The 21,617-nt window shown below is 40.4% G+C and overlaps 1 protein-coding gene across 1 annotated transcript; it reads left to right on the forward strand.

The window, feature by feature from the left end:
• Nucleotides 1-34: 34 nt before the first annotated feature.
• NRL (neural retina leucine zipper) lies at nucleotides 35-18,779 on the forward strand. Its single transcript, XM_075852829.1, has 3 exons — nucleotides 35-216; nucleotides 8,730-9,161; nucleotides 17,583-18,779. The coding sequence occupies exons 2-3, from the start codon at nucleotides 8,730-8,732 to the stop codon at nucleotides 17,958-17,960; spliced, it is 810 nt and encodes a 269-aa protein (XP_075708944.1). The 5' UTR covers nucleotides 35-216; the 3' UTR covers nucleotides 17,961-18,779.
• Nucleotides 18,780-21,617: the final 2,838 nt, after the last annotated feature.

Here is a 21,617-nt window from a genome sequence, read left to right on the forward strand (position 1 = left end):
CGCTATTGGAGAGTCCATAATGAGATAAGTGTGAGCTCACAGGCCCGCTATTTAACCCCTGCACCCATGGCACCAGCAGCAGATAGGGGCAGTTGGGAGACACAAGGGTAGGAAATTTGGCACCCAGGGGCAGAGCAGGCTTTGCCCAGGACTTGCATGGGGATCTGTGAAAAGGGAGAGGACAGGAGGAGCTGACCACAGTGTTACACACTCAGAGTAAGTTAGACTCCTGTGAACTCCTGTCTTGTACACCTTGTATGTCTGGACTTTGTCACTACGTGTGATTCGCTTTCTGTCACACTTTTGTGTTGTACACGTGCGGTCTGTCGGACTTGCCTTTCCCTCTGACTCTCCTTTGCCTGTTGTAACATAATATTTTAAACATTAAAAATTGTCTTAGCACCTGAGATAAGCTGTAAAAAGATGTGATGTTCTATACACAGATCTCAAGGTTTACTTGATAGGTAACTATTTTTATGAAGTGCGATAATCAATAAAGCGCATAATGTTTATTTCTCTATTATTTTACCTCAGTCATAAGGGCTGTGAATACATTAACTTGGTATAAACTAGGCCGCACAAGAATAAATCAATGGTCTATCCACCAGCGTGTGTGGAATTGATGGTTAGATATCGATTGCTGCGGATTGTCTAATTGAATGTCTGTTCTATGGATGATTGACGGTAATTAAACACTTACTTCAGTCAATATATGCACATTATATGCAGCTTGTATATCCAATTTTAGATGTATTTTACCCATACCCAATGTGAAGAGGGATTTTAGAAGAAATGAAGATGCTCATTGTGATATTAAGATGTACTTCATAGTGTGGCTGTGCGTTCAGTATGGTGGCGGTTGACTTAGCGGACAGTGCACAGTATAGGTTATAAGGAGGGTAGTCAATAGGACTCCTAGAGAGTGTGGGACAGGGACTGGCATAGGACTGGTGTGGTGAAGGCTTTGGTGGTGTTGGGGTTTGACCAGATTTTGTATCTGTGTGAACACTGTTTTTCACGTATATAAAATGCAACATTTAATAACTAATATTTTACTGTTACATTAATGACTAAGAATTTCATTTTAGAGACAAAAATGACATTATGATCAGACTAAGTTGAGCTGAGGATGATGATAAGGTTTCAGCACCCTAACATCTATAGTATACAAATGACTTGAGATTTTTTACAAATATGTCAACTGTGCCCCATGTGCCGTATGCCTCTTCCTAACTCCCCTTCCTGATCTCTCTGTGCCAACCACTTTCCACCTCTTTCCTCTCATCACCCAGTTCCCATTCTAACTTTACTCTTCCCCTGGACTTTTTTCTTCCTTCCCTTTCTAGCTAGGACCTCTCCTAGGTTGTTCATTTTAGAAATATGGTGACTGGGCCTCCCCGGGTTCATTTAATCCCCTGACTTTCTCTCCTGATCCCTGAACTAACGTCTTTTCCCCTCTTTCTTCTCATCCTCCATTTCTATTATAACTTTACTCCTCCCGTGGACTTTTCTTCCTTCTCTTTTTATCCTGATACTCTTTTAGGCACTTTTTGCTTAAAAAAATCACATTGGCATTTTAACATTTTGTGGAAATATAACGCTGATATTTTATGGTCCACAAAATACTTAAAAAATGTCTGATAGGTGGGGGTGACACTTCTTGGGTAGCTACCTGTCAGAATCCCAGACCTTCATTAGGAAATCCAGCAGATATCATTACAAGGTCCATTACAAGGTTCATTACAAGGTCCATGGCAGCAGAGAAGACTTTCATATCTGATCTGACACTTTGATTTTTTTACCCTGCACCCCTTCCTTTTTAAATATTTCCTAACAGACTCTTGGTGGAGTGTCTAACCTTCTTATGGCCATATGAAGCCATTATAGTAGTTCAGATAGGAGTGACCCTAAGCAGTCATTCCAATTACTGCCCTGTGTATATTAGCCAAACCACTGATAAAAATCTGAAGTGATCACCAGAGGCACTCAATATCTCCCTTAAGATAACCAAATATAAAAGCTCAATATGACCGCTGACAACCATGTGTTGCCAACTTTACAGTGATGATCATGTGTGGCTTGTCCAGGGTCCGTCATCACTATATCCTCTAAGTGTTAACAACTGCTTTACTCATCTCTTTCCAAATTTTTGGCTATATTCATGTAATTTTTGTTATAGTATGCATATATATATATATATATATATACATATATATATATATATATATACATATATATACATATATATACATATATATATATATATATATATATATATATATATATACATATATATATATATATATATATATATATATATATATATATACATATATATATATATATATATATATATATATATATATATATATATATATATGTATATATATATAAAAAAAAAAATTTTTAATACTGATCCTTTTTATCCATTTACTTTTATATCATCATCCCTACTGCAACTCTGGAATGAAGAATATTCTGTGCCCCAGTACAGGATGAGTGCGGGAACTGTCAGACAGTATCACTCAAATCTGAGCAGTAAATCCGAGATAAGACACAGCTCAGAGACGGAATTATCTGCACGTTATGGGACAAGTGAGGTCTTGAGATATATATCCTAGAGTAATCATTGGATAACCTCAGGCTCTTAGGAGAATGCTAAAGCTGTAAACAGATGTTTGTATGATGCAATAGTTCACGAAAATAGATAAACCCATAATAAGAGCGATGAACGTATGAATAGGTAAAGGGCACACTTTTTCAATAAACTTATATGGAACATCAAAGCAGATGAATTCAGGGCATTTGGGTGTTATACAGTTGGGACACTCGTTCAGGAGCCCCCACTATCAGCCAAACCAGAGAGCCACTCCTCTTGGCATGACCATGTATTACATGGCTGCTTATTAATTTTGCCCATTCATTTTAATAGGCACCATATAATACTCCATTTTCCCAGTAGTGGCTGCTGCAGGGGAATTGTATGGCTGCCGGCAGCATCCCCCAATGATAACAGCCGATTGGGACATATATCAAGCTCTATCAGCTCTACATATCTATACCTAAGAAAAATATACTTTGCCATTGTTTACTGCATATTACAAGGCTACTTGTCATATTGATCATCTTGCCATATTTTATTGTAAGTAATCTACTTCTGGCCATACTAAAAACAGGCTTATTAAATATAAATATTGTTGATCTCTTCACCAACTACACCTATGTGACCATAAATACTATAGCTATAGATGAATTGTAAGTAAAGCTACAGACTTATTCTGCAGTGGGCTGTCAGGATAAGAAACAAAAGATTTTCTAAGGCTCATTGACTCCTACATATACCATATTTTACACTGCTTATTGTGGTAAAATGTAAGAAAACTGTCTTCATCAATAAGGGCCCAAGACAACTAATATCTTATCTCAAGTTAACTTTTTGGAAACATACCCCTAAGGCTTCCTTCACATGTGCGTTGGGACTCCGTTTATGGGTTCCGTCTGACTTTTCAGTCAGGGAAACCCATAAACGGAATCCAAACTGAGACAAACGGACACCATAGGTTCCCATTTGCATCACCATTGATTTCAAGAAAATGGTTTCCATTTGTCTCCATTGTGTAAGTGTTCTGTCATTTTGACGGAATGAATAGCGCAGTCGACTACGGTATTGATTCCGTCAATACGACGGAACCCTTGCACAACCGGGACAAACGGAAACCTTTTGCACCGGATCCGTCACCATTAAAATCAATGGTGATGCAAACGCAAACCTATGGTTTCCGTTTGTTTCAGTTTGGATTTAGTTTCCTGGGTTCCCCTGATGGAAAGCTCAGACGGAACCTATGGAAGGAGTCCCAACGCACATGTGAATGAAGACGCAGGTGTGAATGAAGCCTTAACTATGTGCAACCATACACTCATTAGTTCTGGCCATAGGCATAAAGACTCAATTACACTAGTCAATTATTGTCGCAATTATTGTTTCTAATCGATCGTAAGGAAAATTGGATGGCATGAATGTAGGAAAGATCAATGATAAAATGTTCATATTGATGGATCGTGCTGGCGGAAAAATCATAGGTATCAGTGGCACGATCTGTAAATGTTAATCCTGCTTATAGCAACATTTACAATAGGCATTGCTACCTACCACACTCCGCACAGCAATGGCGTCACTAGGCAAAAATGACCTTGTAAGGATTGTCCATGACATCTTTTTCAAACCACCGATCGTTCGACTACTGTATTAAATGTCGTAGTGTCTAAACCCACCTAAGGCTGTGTTCACACATTGTGGGTTTGTTGTGGATTTTTATTGTGGATTTTACCCTTTGCAATGCAAAAGAGTGAGATCTGCGTCAAATCCGCAACAAAATCAGCGACATGTGAACTCAGCCTAAAATAGCTGCTAGATAATTCAGCCAACAGATATTTTTACAGAATCTCCTATTAACATGCTTCTTGGTTTAGTCGGGTGTGGAGGTAATTCCTACGGGGAGATAATCAGTTGACAGACGCCTCTGGCAGCTTATCTGGAGAAAAATTGGGAAGGAAAAATACTAGTTTCATTACTTCTTTGTTGGGAGACAATTGGTCCGTCCTCATACACATCAGTATGTTGGTCTCCTGTCGAAGATGCCCTAAGTCCCATGTCAGTTGCCATATATTTTTTAAGCATTTACTTTGTTTGTGGGGTATTCTCCCCACTACCAACCTTGAACTGAATAGTGAAAAATAAGAATATTATACTTTTAGCGGCACATCCGAAGCTGTAACACAAATTACATATAGACAAAGTCCACCAGAGATGTATCTAGCACAAGGAAAACACAAGACCAGAAGTTACTTTTTGGGTGAATCTTTTAAGGAATATCACCGGTAATAACAGGTAAAGAAGGAATTAGCTGTCCTGTACTGCACTCAGTAATTCACATAAGAAATTCCATATTCTGTTAATTTATGGCTCAATCAGCTCAATAGATTATTCAGGATATCAGTGGTCCATAGTCAGTAGATGGGCTTTGGATGCCCTGCCATGGACATCCAGTCCTGTCAAAACTGTCTTTATTGGGACTTACCCATGTAATATGAGTACTTTAATTCTAAAATCTAACTACAATTGCTAATGCACAACACATATTTGTTCCTGTTTTCCTGTAGATTATTTGACATATTTTTACATTTGATTATATTACCATCTAATAGTCTGATATCTTGGCCATCTATCTATCTATCTATCTATCTATCTATCTATCTATCTATCTATCTATCTATCTATCTATCTATCTATCTATCTATCTATCTATCTATCATCTATCTATCTATCTGTCTGTCTGTCTGTCTGTCTGTCTGTCTGTCTGTCTGTCTGTCTATCTATCTATCTATCTATCTATCTATCTATCTATCTATCTATCTATCTATCTATCTATCTATCTATCTATCTATCTATCTATCTATCTATCTATCTATCTATATCTAGGCTTGAGAAAGGTCCTGTGGAGAGGACTGAAACGTAGCAATTGACATGGGTCAATAAACCACAACTTTTTTTGCAAACTACTTCCTGAGTGCTGTGAACATTTCGTTGTTTGTGTATCTATAGGACCATTTGGATTATGGTCAAGCTCGCATGGCACCGTTTGCTTTAATTTCTGTGAAGTGCTGCTTTTTTTGTACCTTCTATCTATCTATCTATCTATCTATCTATCTATCTATCTATCTATCTATCTATCTATCTATCTATCTATCTGTCTGTCTGTCTGTCTGTCTGTCTGTCTGTCTGTCTGTCTGTCTGTCTGTCTGTCTATCTATCTATCTATCTATCTATCTATCTATCTATCTATCTATCTATCTATCTATCGTCTGTCTGTCTGTCTGTCTATCTATCTATCTATCTATCTATCTATCTATCTATCTATCTATCTATCTATCTATCTATCTATCTATCTATCTCATATCTATCTATCTATCTATCTATCTATCTATCTATCTATCTATCTATCTATCTATCTATCTATCTATCTATCTATCTATCTATCTATCTATCTCTCCCATATCTATCTATCTATCTATCTATCTATCTATCTATCTATCTATCTATCTATCTATCTATCTATCTATCTATCTATCTATCTATCTCATATCTATCTATCTATCTATCTATCTATCTATCTATCTATCTATCTATCTATCTATCTATCTATCTATCTATCTATCTATCTATCTATCTATCTATCTATCTATCTATCTATCTATCTCTCCCATATCTATCTATCTATCTATCTATCTATCTATCTATCTATCTATCTATCTATCTATCTATCTCATATCTATCTATCTATCTATCTATCTATCTATCTATCTATCTATCTATCTATCTATCTATCTATCTATCTATCTATCTATCTATCTATCTATCTATCTATCTAGTTACTGGGCAGAACTCACAAACTGAATAGGTAAGGGCAGTGCCAGACTTTCCAACTCCCCCCTCACCTCGTACTTTCTGCCCGTCCACCCTTTCTACCTTACTAGAGAGATTTAGCCCTGGCTCTGACAGATCCAACACTCTGTGAATAATTTTCCAGCACCCACCCCCCCTCTCCAGTGCCCTCTGCCCTCTCCCTCCCCATCTATCCCTGGCTTTCGCTATTGGAGAGTCCATAATGAGATAAGTGTGAGCTCACAGGCCCGCTATTTAACCCCTGCACCCATGGCACAAGCAGCAGATAGGGGCAGTTGGGAGACACAAGGGTAGGAAATTTGGCACCCAGGGGCAGGGGTTATCTATCTATCTATCTATCTATCTATCTATCTATCTATCTATCTATCTATCTATCTATCTATCTATCTATCTATCTATCTATCTATCTATCTATCTATCTATCTATCATCTATCTCATATCTATCTATCTCATATCTATCTATCTCTCCCATATCTATCTATCTATCTATCTCTAATCTATCTATCATTTTCATTGCTCATTCTTTCATTCTTATGCTGTAATGCTGTAAAATAATCTGATTGTCTTCATTTGGTGCTAGTAAGGCCGATGAAAGATCTGGAACTAAAGGCAGGAATAGATGTTAGATTGATCTCAGGTCAGTCATAATGTGGCCATTCAACTTCTCTGCCATTGCCTATTGTTCAGAGAAACTGTAGGATAGCATAGGTAAAATCCAACCATCTAAATAATTTTTCCCTGATCAAAACCCTCGGGTCAGGTTTTGCCAGGCTCCATATACATTAGAATGCTGTTAAATCCCCCTGAAATAGGTGGGATAATGTCTATAGGAATTTTAAAGGGAATATATTAGCGAAAATTACATATTGTTTAAATATATTTAAATATTTTTTTATGTTTTTGGTGGTGTTTTTAAAAAATTCTTATGTGACTATCCACATAAAAATCTTGAAATTTTCCAGTTTTCACACTGGACACTAGAGAACACACAATATGCTGACTCTTCCCATTTTCTGTAGTTTATTTGTCAGCTTTGCTGTATAGACTGGGAGTGAGTAGAGTCATTTCATCATCATTAGAGTGTGGGTTATTAGAGTTACAACTCTATTGTACTGCTAGAGGCTTAGATAGGGCAGGATAGTGAAAACAATACAACCAGATAAGACTCTGTATGCATCTCCTCTACCACTCTCTGGGGGAGGGGGCTGTACTCCATCACATCCTACAGATTGTAATAATCTATGACATTTCTCTGACAATTGACTTTTTAATTTCAGCAGCCATAAAGCACGCAGACGTTGCTCTACTGTCTATACAGACAATACAGGAAGGAAGTGTGTGCCCCCAATATGGCCATCCCCAGGGAAGTTTGTAAAAGTTAAAAAGAAATAGATACACTTTAAAAAAGGGCAAACACATTATTTCTCTTCTACATGTACACCTAATTAATGAAACTAAATTAAATACAGGAGGGTTAAATATTGGGCTTAAAATGGTCATATTCTATAAGATATCTCAACGTCACCAATGTTCAATAGAACATTTCAACTCATCTGACCTGTTATCTTGACCATACTTACAGTATGTGTAACAGAATACTCCTGACTACCTAGAAATAGGGATCCGTCCTGCAGTTTATAGTAGCAGAAACAATTCTCTGAGTTAAAACAACACGCAGCCCGTAGCTTTTTTTTTTTCCGGAACCAGAGACATCAAGAAGTCATTGCCTGGCTGGAAAGAAGACATCAGATTTGGGCTGCTAAAGCACTGATACATTGTGATGTTTCCTATTTTGGTGCAGTCTTTTATGCATTTTCCGACCAAAACTAAAGAAAGGTATAGAGAAGAGACTTTCCACTTCCAATTCCACTTTTGTCTGAAAAAAAAAAAAATGCACCAAAGCTTCTCTCTATGAACAAGGCCTGGGGCTCCTGGCATGGATCCTTCACATTTAACCTTTGGAAGGCCAGATTCACGCAGGGTAGATTGGCTCAAAGTGCATACAAAAAGAGGAGAAGTCTTTTATTTATACTTTCCTCCCTTTAGGAGCCACTCATGGCTTTGGTTAAAAAAATAAATAATACATTGAAAACTCCACAACGCTACCCTTTATGCACCTGACTTCACCCTTTTTGTCCTTCATGTTCCTACATAGAACACAAGAAACATTTGCCTTTGAATAATATTTGTGCTAATTTATATAACATATGTTCCAAGTTAGTGCTGCTCTTTGAATCCAATGTTTCTTGGTTTGATTTCCCATAGATGGCGCTCTCAGATCTTCCCAGCACCCCATTGGCTCTTGAATACCTCAATGACTTTGACCTAATGAAGTTTGAGGTAAAAAGAGAGCCTCCTGAACCACGGATCAACCGTCTTGCCCCACCTCCATCTCTTGGCTCTACTCCATGTAGCAGTGTACCACCATCGCCAACATTCAGTGACCCCCCTGAACCAGCAGGACCACCTCGTCCTAGTCTAGAAGAACTTTATTGGATGGCAGCCCTACAGCAGCAGATGGGTGGGGAAGGACTACCACTAACTCCAGAGGATGCTGTAGAGGTGTTAATGGGTGGCGGAGCACCATCTCTTCAAGGGATGGAGGGGGGATACAGGACTGGGGGGCAGCACCCCCACAACACTCACCCTACTGGTTACTTGCTAAGTCCAGATGATATGAATGCACAGCAGCACCAGGTGAGCTTTCGATTTTGGTTAAATTGTGCTACTTTTCGACATTCTCTATATCTTTTGGCCTAGCTGTCTATGTCAGAATAAGCAGATATGTGGTGTGTAATATTGCACAATGCATAGAAATTCTACAACATTATTACAGTTTGTCCCACCTGAGTGATTATACAGCATGTGAGGACATATGTGTGGGACACCCTGTGTTGTTTCTGTGTGGGACAGGATTTGTCAGTACAGTTATAGCCATAAAGCCGGACATGTCACTGATCACTTAATCAGCTAATATTAAGAGATGAGCAGGAGATCAAGGGAAAGACATTCAATAAACAGAACGGAACAACGGAAAGAAAGAAGACACAATTTACAGCAATCTTACTAGTGTCGCTTCCTTGTTAGAAATAGCTCCAGTTCTGATATTATTACATCGCCTCCAGCTCTTGGATTATGATATGTGAGCTGTGTTAGTTAGGAAGCTGCATTATTGAAGAATATATTATATTTATTCATAATTCATATCTGAATTTACACAGATCAGGGAGCTTTTACAGGCATTAAAATTGGGGGTGTTCAGCATGCCGATATCTGGGGTTATTCTAGAAAGTCTATCCCTCTATTAGTGTTTTAATACGTAATAAAGCGAATTGGACATGAAACTTTAAACATTCAGTCATTTGTCCTACTTATTTCAGCCAGTCTTCTATGCCTTTCTTTTTCTCTGCTGTGTGTGGTTGGGACTTCTTAAAGGGGTGTTCCAGCCAGTAAAAATTGATGGAATATCCTCAGGAAAGGCCATCAATAGCTGATGGGTCGTGGTCCAACTCCCGGGACCCCCACCGATCAGCTGTTTTGAAGGGGGTGCAGCACTCGTACGAGCGCTGCTTCCCCTTCATTTCTACTTGCTCACTGTAAATCTACGACACAGATGTAGCTGCGATTCACAGGTATTGCTGCCTTCTACCATTCACTTAAATGAGAAAGGGCTGTAATACTGTGAATCGCAGCTACATCTGTGTCGGAGATTTACAGTGAGCAAGCAGAAATGAAAGGGATGCAGCGCTCGTACGAGCGCTGCACCCCCTTCAAAACAGTTGATCAGCGGGGGTCCCGGTAGTCGGACCCAGGGCGATCAGCTGTTGATGACCTATCCTGTGGATAGGCCATCAATTTTTAGTGTCTGGAAAACCACTTTAAAATCCTATTCACTTCAATGGAAAATATATCTGTTGTGGTTTTTCAGAGAAAGAAAGCCAGCAAAAAAAGGTGAATTTACAGTAAAATGCTAGGGAATGGGGCTTTACAAAACTCCATTCACATTAAGTGGGGAAAAAAAAATCTGCTAGGCCTTGTTCCCACAGTGCAGATTTGCAGCAGATTTAGCATGTATTTTTTAAGCCCAAACCAGGAACAGAACCTAAACAGAAGAAATATATAAAGAAATGCCTTATAGGTGCTTGCTCTCCTGGATCCATTTCTAGTTTTGGCTTACAAAATGCATTCAAAATCTGCAGCAAATCTGCACTGTGGGAACAAGGTCTCAGGGTACCCACACGTCGCAGGTTTGTTCTAGATTTTCTGTAGCGTTTCCTCAGCAGTTCCGTAGTGAAATCCTCATGTGTTATGTGCAGATTTTGTTGCGGATCTGACCCTTTATACATTAAAAAGGGTGAAATCCGTTGTGAACGTCCAGAAAAGAATGAGTATGCTGCAGATTTGAAAATCCGTAGCATGTTCTGATATCTGATGTCTGTTCGGAAAATGTCTCGTAGCATGTGAATGAGATTTGTCTTCCGCTGCAGATTTTTCGCCTGCAAATCCGGACGGAAAATCTGCAACAAATGCAGAACCTCTGTTAACCTGTGTTTGGCTAAAAAAACTGTGCAAAAAACAACACCAAAAACAGCATGTGTGAGCCTGGCCTCCGAAAAATGTGACTATATATAAATATATTTCCTTTCACCTTTCCAGCATTTCATTATTCCAAGATATTTTTATTTTTTTACCAGATCGCATAAACTGTGAATTGCTGTTTGTCATAATAGTTTACGACCCCGGACAGTTGTTTTTAAATCTTGTGCCTTCACCAAGGCCAGGACTATCACCAAGAACACCGGAGTGGTAAATATATTAGGTAACCGTTTTGTGGCGTTACCTTGTCAGTATAATGCTCCATTGAGTTTGTATCCACTGGCTCACTGATATTATAGTCTCCATATCTACAAAAGGAGTTCTCCAACAGCAATATGCCAAAACATATCTATAACGTATGCCAACCTCATTTATATAAGACCTTGGATAATTGTTGTTCAGCACCCATGATAAATAGGCCAACAAAAGGTGGGCACACCATCAAAACATAAATGCACAATGAATAGATAATATAATATAATATTAAAGGGGAGTTCGGCTTTGGAGCCACTTTAAATATCATACTGAGGAATAACATTAGAAGCAGTTCAATAATGAGGAGAGTTCAGTGAATTTCACGGTATGTTGCATATTGGGATGCTTCTCCAGTGAAGAGTCTGCAGTGTACCTTGTTTGGCCACTAGATGTCAGCACACACAAGAACTACATTATTTTATCATTCGAAAAGACATGACACAACAACACAAAATATATATATATTTTACTGATGCTGCAATACGTTTCTCCATAGAAACAGTTTTAGGAATATTTCCAGAGTTTACAGAATTATAGTGTGCCCTTTTTTTTGGGGGGGGGGGGGGGGATTATTAGGGGTCTCAGTGATGCTCCCACCAATAAAAAATGTATGTCAAATACTGTTGATGTCTTTAAAATGTTTTGCTTTACAAGGAAAGGTTTTTTTTTCTGTCAGGATAGTATATCCATGAAATATGCTACCACAGGAACTGTGATAGCAGAAAGTGTTCATTTAAAAATCATTTTAACTTTTTTGTTTAATTTTAAACATTTTTTCTTTAGAAAGAGTTGGACATCATTCCTTAGAAACTAAATGGGGTTACTGGTGTTAATAAGATGTTCCAATGATCAGTCCAATTGCAAGGGGGGCAATTGAACTTTGCCTCACAATATTATTTGCCTTCCTCTAAATCAAGAGGGTTTTTTTAAATATCAAGTTTAACCCCTTGGCAACACACACGATACATTTACAACACTGGCGCTACACAATTAACTGAGCTCGCACCATCTGCAGCGAGCGTCAGTTGTTTATTACAGCTGACATTCTGCTGCAATGGCCGGGAACCAGGATAACTCTGATCCCGGATGTTTTACCCCTTAGACGGCACGGTCAACAGTGGCCGTGGCATCTAAATGTTTAGACAGAGGGGGCAGCAACAGGTTGTAGTGTTGTAGGCAGAGACGTGGTCAGGAAACAGTCCAAGTTCGGTACACAGCAAAGCAGCAAAAGTTTGTAGAGAGGCTACAAGGAACTAGACTAGAGGAAGGAAGCTGAATAGTCTGGCAAGAAGTGCAAGGGTCAGACTGTATATAGGAAGCCAAAATTATGAAACCAATAAAATCAGAGAGGCAGGAATCAAGAGAACCTGGACAACAGCTTCAGCAGCAAAGCTGTACAATGTTTCTGATGGCTCAATGAGAAGAGCTACAGCCTGGGACAAAGAAGTTTCTGGGTTCATCCTGACAGCAATATGGAAGTATTGTAGTATACAGGGGCGTAACTAGGAAAGACTGGGCCCCATAGCAAACTCTTGACCGGGGCCCCCCCCCCCCGGGTGCAACAAGCAGTCCCCCTTATAAATAGTGCCCCCTGTAGAATGTGCTATACAGCCCCCCTGTAGACAGTGCTATATAGTCCCGCCTATAGACAGTGTCACAACCCATTTGTAGATGGCGCCCCCACCTCCCCCTTGTAGAAAGTTCCATACAGCCCCCCTGTAGATATCGCCATAAAGCCCCCACTGTATATAGCGCTATACAGCTCCCATTGTATATAGTGCCACAGCCCCCCTCCCATTTATATAGTGCAACACAGCCCCCCCTTAGTAGATAGTGCAGCACAGCCCCCCCTTAGTAGATAGTGTCACACAGACCCCTGTAGATTGCACCACACTCAGCCCCCTGTAGATAGAGCCATAGCCCTCCCCTTGTAAATAGTGCCATACAGTTCCCCCATATGTATAGTGCCACACAGCTCCCCCTTGTGTATAGTGCCACACAGCTCCCCCGTGTGTATAGTGCCACACAGCCCCCCCCTTGTGTATAGTGCCACAGAGCTCCCCTTGTGTATAGTGCCACACAGCCCCCCTTTGTGTATAGTGCCAAACAGCCCCCCCCCCTTGTGTTTAGTGCCACAAGGCAATGGCGCATCCGAGAAAGTTGTATCAGCCAGGGAGATGTCACTCAAACAGGGAAAGGTGGATTTGGAGGCAGGACTATGTGACTCTTCAGGTTAGCGGCACCGCCCCATGACCCTCTAATGAGTAATTAGCATATAGTGTGCGCCTTTTTAAAAGTGGATTTTAAAGATTTTGCTGCATCTGAAAAAAACATACAAGGGAATGTTTGGAAATATTGTCAGATCTATGTATTACCGCATGGTGGCGGTTCAAGGGGTTAAAACTACCTGACAGATTCCCATTAAATATACAATGAATTGAGAACAATTCCATCTGCTCTGCAATTTTGTTATTATAAATATATCCTATATAATTACAGATCCAGAACCAAGCTCTGACATATATACAATACCAGAACCAAGCTCAGTACCATATATACAGCACCAGAACAAAGCTCAGTACATAAATACAGCACCAGAAAGCTCAGTACATAAATACATCCCCAGAACCAAGCTCAGTACATGTATACAACTCCAGAACCAAACTCATTACATATATACAGCACCAAAACCAATCTCATACGTATATACAGCACCGGAACAAAGCTCAGTACTTACATACAGCATTATAACCAAGATCAGTACATATATACAACACCAGAACAAATACAGCTCAATTTAGTGCAACCCCTGCCGTATAGCTTTGTACGGCGTAAAACTACAGCTCCCAGCATGGTCCGAACAATGGTAAGGATATGCTGGGAGTTGCTGTTTTACACAAAAAAAAAATCATATCACCCATCATCTCACTGCAGAACATACAGTGACTACAGTGCTGATTAGAGGCAGAATTAAGTGACTCACCAGTGACGTGTCATATTCTAGTTCTTTTCTTCTCCCTCCGGTCCAGACATCTATGATGGATTTCTACCGGCCATGACCCATTTCTGCAGTTTTCTGCTCAGCTGTCTTCAGCTTCTCACTTTTAAAACATTTCTGCACCTATAAAAGTTAAAATTCTCAAGACCTCTAAATATAATAGCGCCATACACTGTGTCCCTGATTATAATAATACCATACACTGTCACACACACACCATGCCCCCTTGTAGATAGTGCCCCCATAGCCCCTAGTAGAGAGTAACCCCCATAGAGCCGCTGTAGATAGTGCCCTACATAGTAGCCCTTGTAGATAGTGTCCCACATACAGCCCTCTGTAGATAGTGCCCATATATGGACTCCAGAGCTGCAAGGCAATAGCGCTAACCACTGATCCACCGTGCTACCCTACATATAGCTTCCCCTATAGACAGTACTCCACGTATAGCCCACCTCTGTAGATAGTCTCACATATAGCTCCCCCTGTATATAGTGTCCCACATATAGCCCACCCCTGTAAACAGTGCCCTACATAAAGCCACCCTGTAGCTAGTGCACCCCTGTATATATCCCATCCCTATAGAAAGTGCCCTGAAAAAATAGCTCTGACATATAGCTCCCCCTGTATATAGTGCCCCACATATAGACCCCCCTGTAGATAGTGCCCCACATCCCCACATATAGACCCCCCTGTAGATAGTGGCCCACATATAGACCCCCTGTATATAGTGGCCTACATCCCCACATATAGACCCCCTGTATATAGTGGCCCACATATAGACCACCCCTGTATATATTGGCCCACATCCCCACATATAGACCCCCCTGTAGATTGTGCCCCACATCTCGACATATAGACCAGCCCTGTAGATAGTGCACCACATCCCCACATATAGACCCCCCCCCTGCATGTAGTGGCCCCACTATAGATAATGCCACTCAGTTTTATTATAAAAAAAACAAAAAACTTGACATACTCACATGACCCCTTGCCCACACAGTCCGATGGCAATGCAGACCTGCTCTCTTCTGAGCAGGTCTGCTGGAGCTGAACGATGCTGATTACCGGGGCAGAATGACTTGCCCCGTCAATCAGCGCCTTTCGAGCACGGAAGGGGCCCTCTCCGGTGCTAGCGACGCCTAAAGGCATTAGATGGCCTGTGTCGCCCGGCCCATACTTGTTGGAGGCTTGGCGGCGTGGGCCCCATAGTAGCGGCGCTACCGCTGTAGCAGCCATAACGGCTGCTAGCGGCGCCACCGGGCATATGGGGGGGGAGTGTCGGCTGGTGGCACAGGCCCCCTCAAGCCAAAATAACTTTTTATCATTGCAAAATGCTTTATTATGTAAAATAAAATAAAAAAAGTACACATAATTGGTATCGCCGCAACCGTAACAACCTGTACTTTAAAATATTGCAGAATTGCTGTTTTTTGTTCATCCAGCCTCCCAAAAAAAAGTAATGAAAAGTAATAAAACATTTGTATGTACCCTAAAATGGTACCAATGAAAAACAACTCATCTAGCCCAAAAAAAAGCCCACATAAAGCTACATGAATGAAAAAATAAAAATGTTATGGCTCTCAGAATGCGGTGATACAATTTTTTTTTTTCTAGAAACTTCTCTGAGCAAAACTAGTAAAATAAAAAAAACTGTAAAAAATGTGGTATTGTCATAATCATACTTGCCCGCAGAATAAAGTGATATATATAAAGAATAAAATGTCATATATATCCCACGGCGAACACTTTGAAAACGAAATCCAAAAACACAATTGTGAAATTCCTGTTTTTGTTCTATTCCTCTCCAAAAAAAATAATAAAAGTTTTTAAAAACATAATATGTACCCCAAAATGGTGCCCTTCCTGCAAAAAACAAGCCCTCATACAGCTATGTCAACAAAAACATTCAAAAGTTATGGCTTTCAGAACGCATTGATGCAAAAACATAAAATAAAAAAAAGATGTGTTGTTAAAGCCCAAAATAGCTGTGTTCTTAAGGGGCATACATCTTTCTTCAACCCAGAAACTGCAATTTTTTTTATATAATCACTGACTTATAATATATTGTGATTTGTGAGAAGCTAAACAATAACACATTTCATGCGCATTGTAAAGTACTGCGGAATATGTTGGCGCTATATAAATAATCTCATATTCCCATTTGGGAAATGGTGCGTTCTTTTGACATTGTGTGTATAATCTGGGAGGATTTGGGTGTAATATGTGTGGATCATTCAGTGGTGGTCTTACACATAAGATAGCTGTCGGAGAAACACTCATTCTGCCAATAACTATCTTCCACATAAATGTGAACGCTCAGCTCAGCCGAGTGTGTGTGTTTATTGCAATGGGCAGAGGATGACGGACTTCTGCCAGACAGCTCTGGTAATGGCTCAATTACTGGCACAAAAAAAGGTCGGGCATGTTAAAGAGGCTCTGTCGCCACATTATAAGTGCCCTATCCTCTACATAATTTACAGCAGAGCAAGCGTAATCTCGCGAAATCACGCTGTAAATGACAGCACAGCATGATCTTGATGTGCTGTGCTGTAAATCCCACACAAACATTACCGAAGTGTCGGGATTGTGAATAGACATCGCGTCCTGGCTGGAAGCGATGTCTATTCACTCTCAAGACACTTCAGTAACGTTAATGTGTGTGTGTGTATGTGACAGCACATTGTGATCTCGCAAGATCACGATGTGCCGAGTACATGAATGGAGAGAAGTGTATGATGCTGATTGGTCACTGATTGGTCAGGGTCATACACTCCTCTGTACAACGCCCACCTGGTCAAAAGCTAAAAAACGCCCAGTTTGGCATTAAGAAAGTCATTAGCATAAATCTAAAATAGGTCATAACTTAGTCAAAATAGATTGTTTTTCTAAATAAAAAACACTGCTGTAATCTACATTACAGCGCCGATCAGATTATGTAGGAGATAGGGCATTTATAATCTGGTGACAGAGCCTCTTTAAAATGTAAAATGCCTGACTGTAATTTACCCAGATGGGCAGTTAAGCATCCCCATACATATTAGATTGTGGGTGGATTCCATCTAAATCCATCAGCATTCATGTATATGGGCAGCTTTAACATTGTCATACATTGGGAAATATAGGGTCATGATTATTTTCGCTGTCTGTTATCTCTGCAAACTTTTTTTTTTTTTGCTTTTTAAAGTGAATTACACATAAGATGCCATAGAGTTTAGGTATGAGCATCCATATTTTCAGTACTGTTCTAATGTTGTTTTCTCCTCCCACAGTTGTCTCCCCTGTCTGAACGTTTTTCTGATGAACAATTGGTAGGAATGTCTGTGCGGGAGTTGAATCGGCAGCTCCGGGGTTTCAGTAAGGAAGAGGCGTTGCGACTAAAGCAACGCAGGCGAACATTGAAGAACCGAGGATACGCCCAGTCCTGCCGGTACAAGCGGGTGCAGCAGCGTCATGTCCTGGAGACAGAGAAGTGTCAGCTCTCTCGTCAGCTGCAACAACTGCAGCAGGAAGTGGCTCGGGTGACTCGAGAGAGGGATGGTTGGAGAGCGCGATATGAGAAACTGCTGAATGCCACAGGAGGGGGAACTGGGGCGGATGTGATGGGTGCAGGGGGAGACACGGGACCTGGAGCTGAGCTCTTCCTGTGATACTCAAATCAAAAGACTGAACCCAACTTGAAAAGTCATTGGATCATGCGGGAGACTGACCTGACTCTTTAAATAAGATACTTATAAAATGCCCCTAATGTGCAAAACATAAGCTCTAAAACCTTTCACTGACATTTCTTCATTTCTCTGAGTAGAAAAACACAATTTTCCAGATTCAGTTTAAAATATTAATTTCTAGAGCTTATATATGTGGTGCCCTACAATACTCCTCGAAACCATGCCATTGGTTACTATAGAACGCCCCTCCAATGCATTTATGGCGAGCTGGTCCTTGACTATACTGGGGTTACTGCCTCTGTACTCTGACTGTACTCTGCACCTTCCAAAAAAATAAGTCATTTTTGTCCCATCCCCCAGGGAAAAAAATCCAAACATATTCTCCTTCATATGAGACCACCACCTACAGCTAACTGGCAGATATGTGATTTTGAGTGATGATAGACCGGCTGAGCCTGTCCTGTTCAGGGCACTCTTCTTTCCATTTTCTATACCATTCACCCCCATGCGAGGGAGCAGAAGAAATGTCTGGTTTTATTTGAGGGAAACATTAAATTATTGCATTTTTTTTATGTGTGATTGTGAATTTCAATAAAATGCAACACCTTGCGTCTCCTCTCCCTGCACATAAGGGGCAAAGCTAGTGTGTTACTAGGCAGATCTGACTGTGTGTTGTGAACAGTTTTAAGACTTTTTTTTTCTTCACATATTATTATTATTTTGTATTCGAAAAAAATATAAAGAAAAAATATATATATTTAAACATAGAGAAATAAAACATACAGAGTTTTTACAGCAGAAGCTCTTGTTACCAGTTTATTGTGGTGTTGTATCCAATATATTGAAATAGTTTTGAATGTTATGAATATAGTCATAGATGATAGTCTGGCCAGGGATGGCTTACATTAGACTCTAATGGCTGGCCTGATACAAGGTCTATCAGATCCCACTGGCTAACCATAGCTGGTCCAGACAGCCTTAAAGGGGTTTTCCCATCAGGGACATCTATGGTATATCCACAGGATATGCCATAAATGTCAGATAGATGCAGGTCCCACCTCTAGGACATGCACCTATCACTAGAACGGGGCCCCCTAAACACTGTTCTATCTTTTCTCTATCTTACCCCTCCCATCAGTATTAGTGAAAGCATCTGCCTATATATGACAATTGGTTCCTCCTGGTTCTAGTAAACAAAGTTTATTACACAATAATCGTAATAAAAAAAAAAACAACTAATGTATATTGGGGATATTTCTCAATGCTCCGTTTTTTTCACGTAATTGTATTGACATTTTTTACTAAGGCTGAGCGCCATTGTTATCTAATTTTATCAAGCTCCCTGGTAAATAATATCCCATGTCAGAAACAAAAAAATTCACACACTGAATTCTAAAAGATTTCCGTCACTTTTGCATGTACAACTAGTTGCTGTGTAGCTGTGCCGTATTCCGTCAGCTGTGTTGAGGACTATGTCACACACTACATTAAACTTGCAGTATAAATGAATATGCCCCATTATGATTACCAAACTGCACTGTTTCTGGAGCCTGGGGCTGCTTCAGGAGATGTAAACCATGTTGTTTTCTAATATCCAAGGGAGACATTCATCCCAACACAAAACTGTAAACTAAATGGACCACATAAAGATGTCAGTCACATTATAGTCCCACCCACATCCAGCTGCTCAGCAGTGTAAATAATATGAATAATACAGCAGTGACCAGTATATTTTTAATGTCAAATGGACTATTATTGACCTAGACTGTGGCAAACTATAATTTATTGGGGTTTTCACAAGTCTCCACAGCCAAGGTTGCCTTTCCTTGGTCCTCCAACCCCATTGGTTAAAGAATCTTTTCTACCCTGACAGCAGAAAGGACAGTAAGGGTATGTTCACACGGCAGCGTCCGTAACGGCTGAAATTACGGGGCTGTTTTCAGGAGAAAACAGCTCCGTAATTTCAGCCGTAATGGCATGTTGAGGCGATTTTTGCTGCGTCCATTACGGACGTTAAATGGAGCTGGTTTTTCATGGAGTCAAGGGAAAACGGCTCCATTTACGTCTGAAGAAGTGACAGGCACTTCTTTGACTCGGGCGTCTTTTTTACACCCCGCCTTTTGACAGCGGGGAGTAAAAAAAATGACCGTGTGCACAGAACATCGTAAGACCCATTCTAATGAATGGGCAGATGTTTGCCAACGCTATCGAGGCGCATTTTCGGACGTAAATCGAGGCTTAAAATGCCCGAATTACGTCCGTAAATAAGCCGTGTGAACATACCCTAAGTATTGTGTGGTTGTCTCATCTGGGAATGTTTTCTATACTCTAGGTAGAGATTTTTGCATTTTGCATTGTTTTCTGATTTGGTTGTTGATAACTTACTGAAGTGTGTGCATTATATATGTATTTGGGGGGCTTGTTTTATGTGTAATTGTGCCTGCTTCTCTATGGATGTGGCTGATTCTCTGGTCATTGGAAATTCATGAGTCATATTGAAGTGCAAAATAATAATATGTCCTGTTGTCAATTAACCTTTTTGGCAGATCCTCTTTTGTTACCTCTGAGGATGAACTCATATAAAGAATCTTGACATATTCAAATTTTAACAATGGCCATTAGAGCAGTCACATAAGGCTGACGCTTCTTGTTTTCTGTAGCTTCCTTGTCAGATATGCTGTGTAGACTGGGACAGAATGAGCAGAATAATCACATTGTCATTAGGAGGGGGGCGAGTGTATCACAGCTCTATTGTACTGCTGGAGACCTACATAAGGCAGTACAGCAACACTATACACACAAATAAATCTGTGTATTCATTAACCCCGTCTCTGGGGGAGGGCTGTACTCCACCGCTTCATTCATTCTTTTTAGCTGCCATATAGCACACGCATCCTTCCTTCTAGGTTGTCTACACAGACATACAGGAAGTGTGTGTCTCCAATATGGCCGCCCCAGAAAAGTTTTTAAAAATATCAATAGATATAATTTAAAGAAAAGCACAAACATATTAATGATCTTCTACAGACATATCTATTTAATTAAATTAATTAACTACATAACATATTCCTGTTAAGGCGCCGCTGCGTGCAGACTTTTGTAGCATGATAGCTTCCATTGCAATTGTAGTATGACAGTTTCAGTCCATTGCAATATATTAACTCCTTAACGCCGAAGGACGGATATATCCGTCCTCAGCAGCTGCTAGTTCGCGCAGGAGGACGGATATATCCGTCCTGTGATGGCGCGGGTACTGCCACTGTACCCACGCGATCAGCGGCAGGAGCACGGCTGTTATACACAGCCTGGCTCCTGCTGCAACTGCCGGAATTGAAGCGCGCTCTGATTCCGGCAGTTTAACCCATTAAATGCCGCTGTCAATAGTGACAGCGGCATCTAATGTGTTTGACAGAGGGGAGGTCACCGTCGCTGTCGGGTTTCCATGACAGCCGGGGGTCTAACAAAGACCCCCAGGTCTGTCTTCCGCAACTGCCTGTTAGGCGATGTCGGAGGCATGACCTAATAGGTTGCCTGTCAGTTTTACACTGACAGGCAATAATACTTTTGTATACTAAGTATACCAAAGCATTCAAGAAAGGAAGAAGTAGGATCCAGCGCTGAGTCGAGTTTAAAATGGAT

Source organism: Rhinoderma darwinii, chromosome 1 (genome assembly GCF_050947455.1).
Source record: "Rhinoderma darwinii isolate aRhiDar2 chromosome 1, aRhiDar2.hap1, whole genome shotgun sequence".
Classification (NCBI taxonomy): Eukaryota; Metazoa; Chordata; class Amphibia; order Anura; family Rhinodermatidae; genus Rhinoderma; species Rhinoderma darwinii.

What these genes read in the sequence shown, in the direction of transcription:
- NRL (XM_075852829.1), top strand. Translation starts at nt 8,730, where the DNA reads ATGGCGCTCTCAGATCTTCCCAGCACCCCATTGGCTCTTGAATACCTC. An exon ending in TGAATGCACAGCAGCACCAG is followed by an intron (nt 9,162 to 17,582) that starts GTGAGCTTTCGA and finishes CTCCTCCCACAG; the next exon opens with TTGTCTCCCCTGTCTGAACG.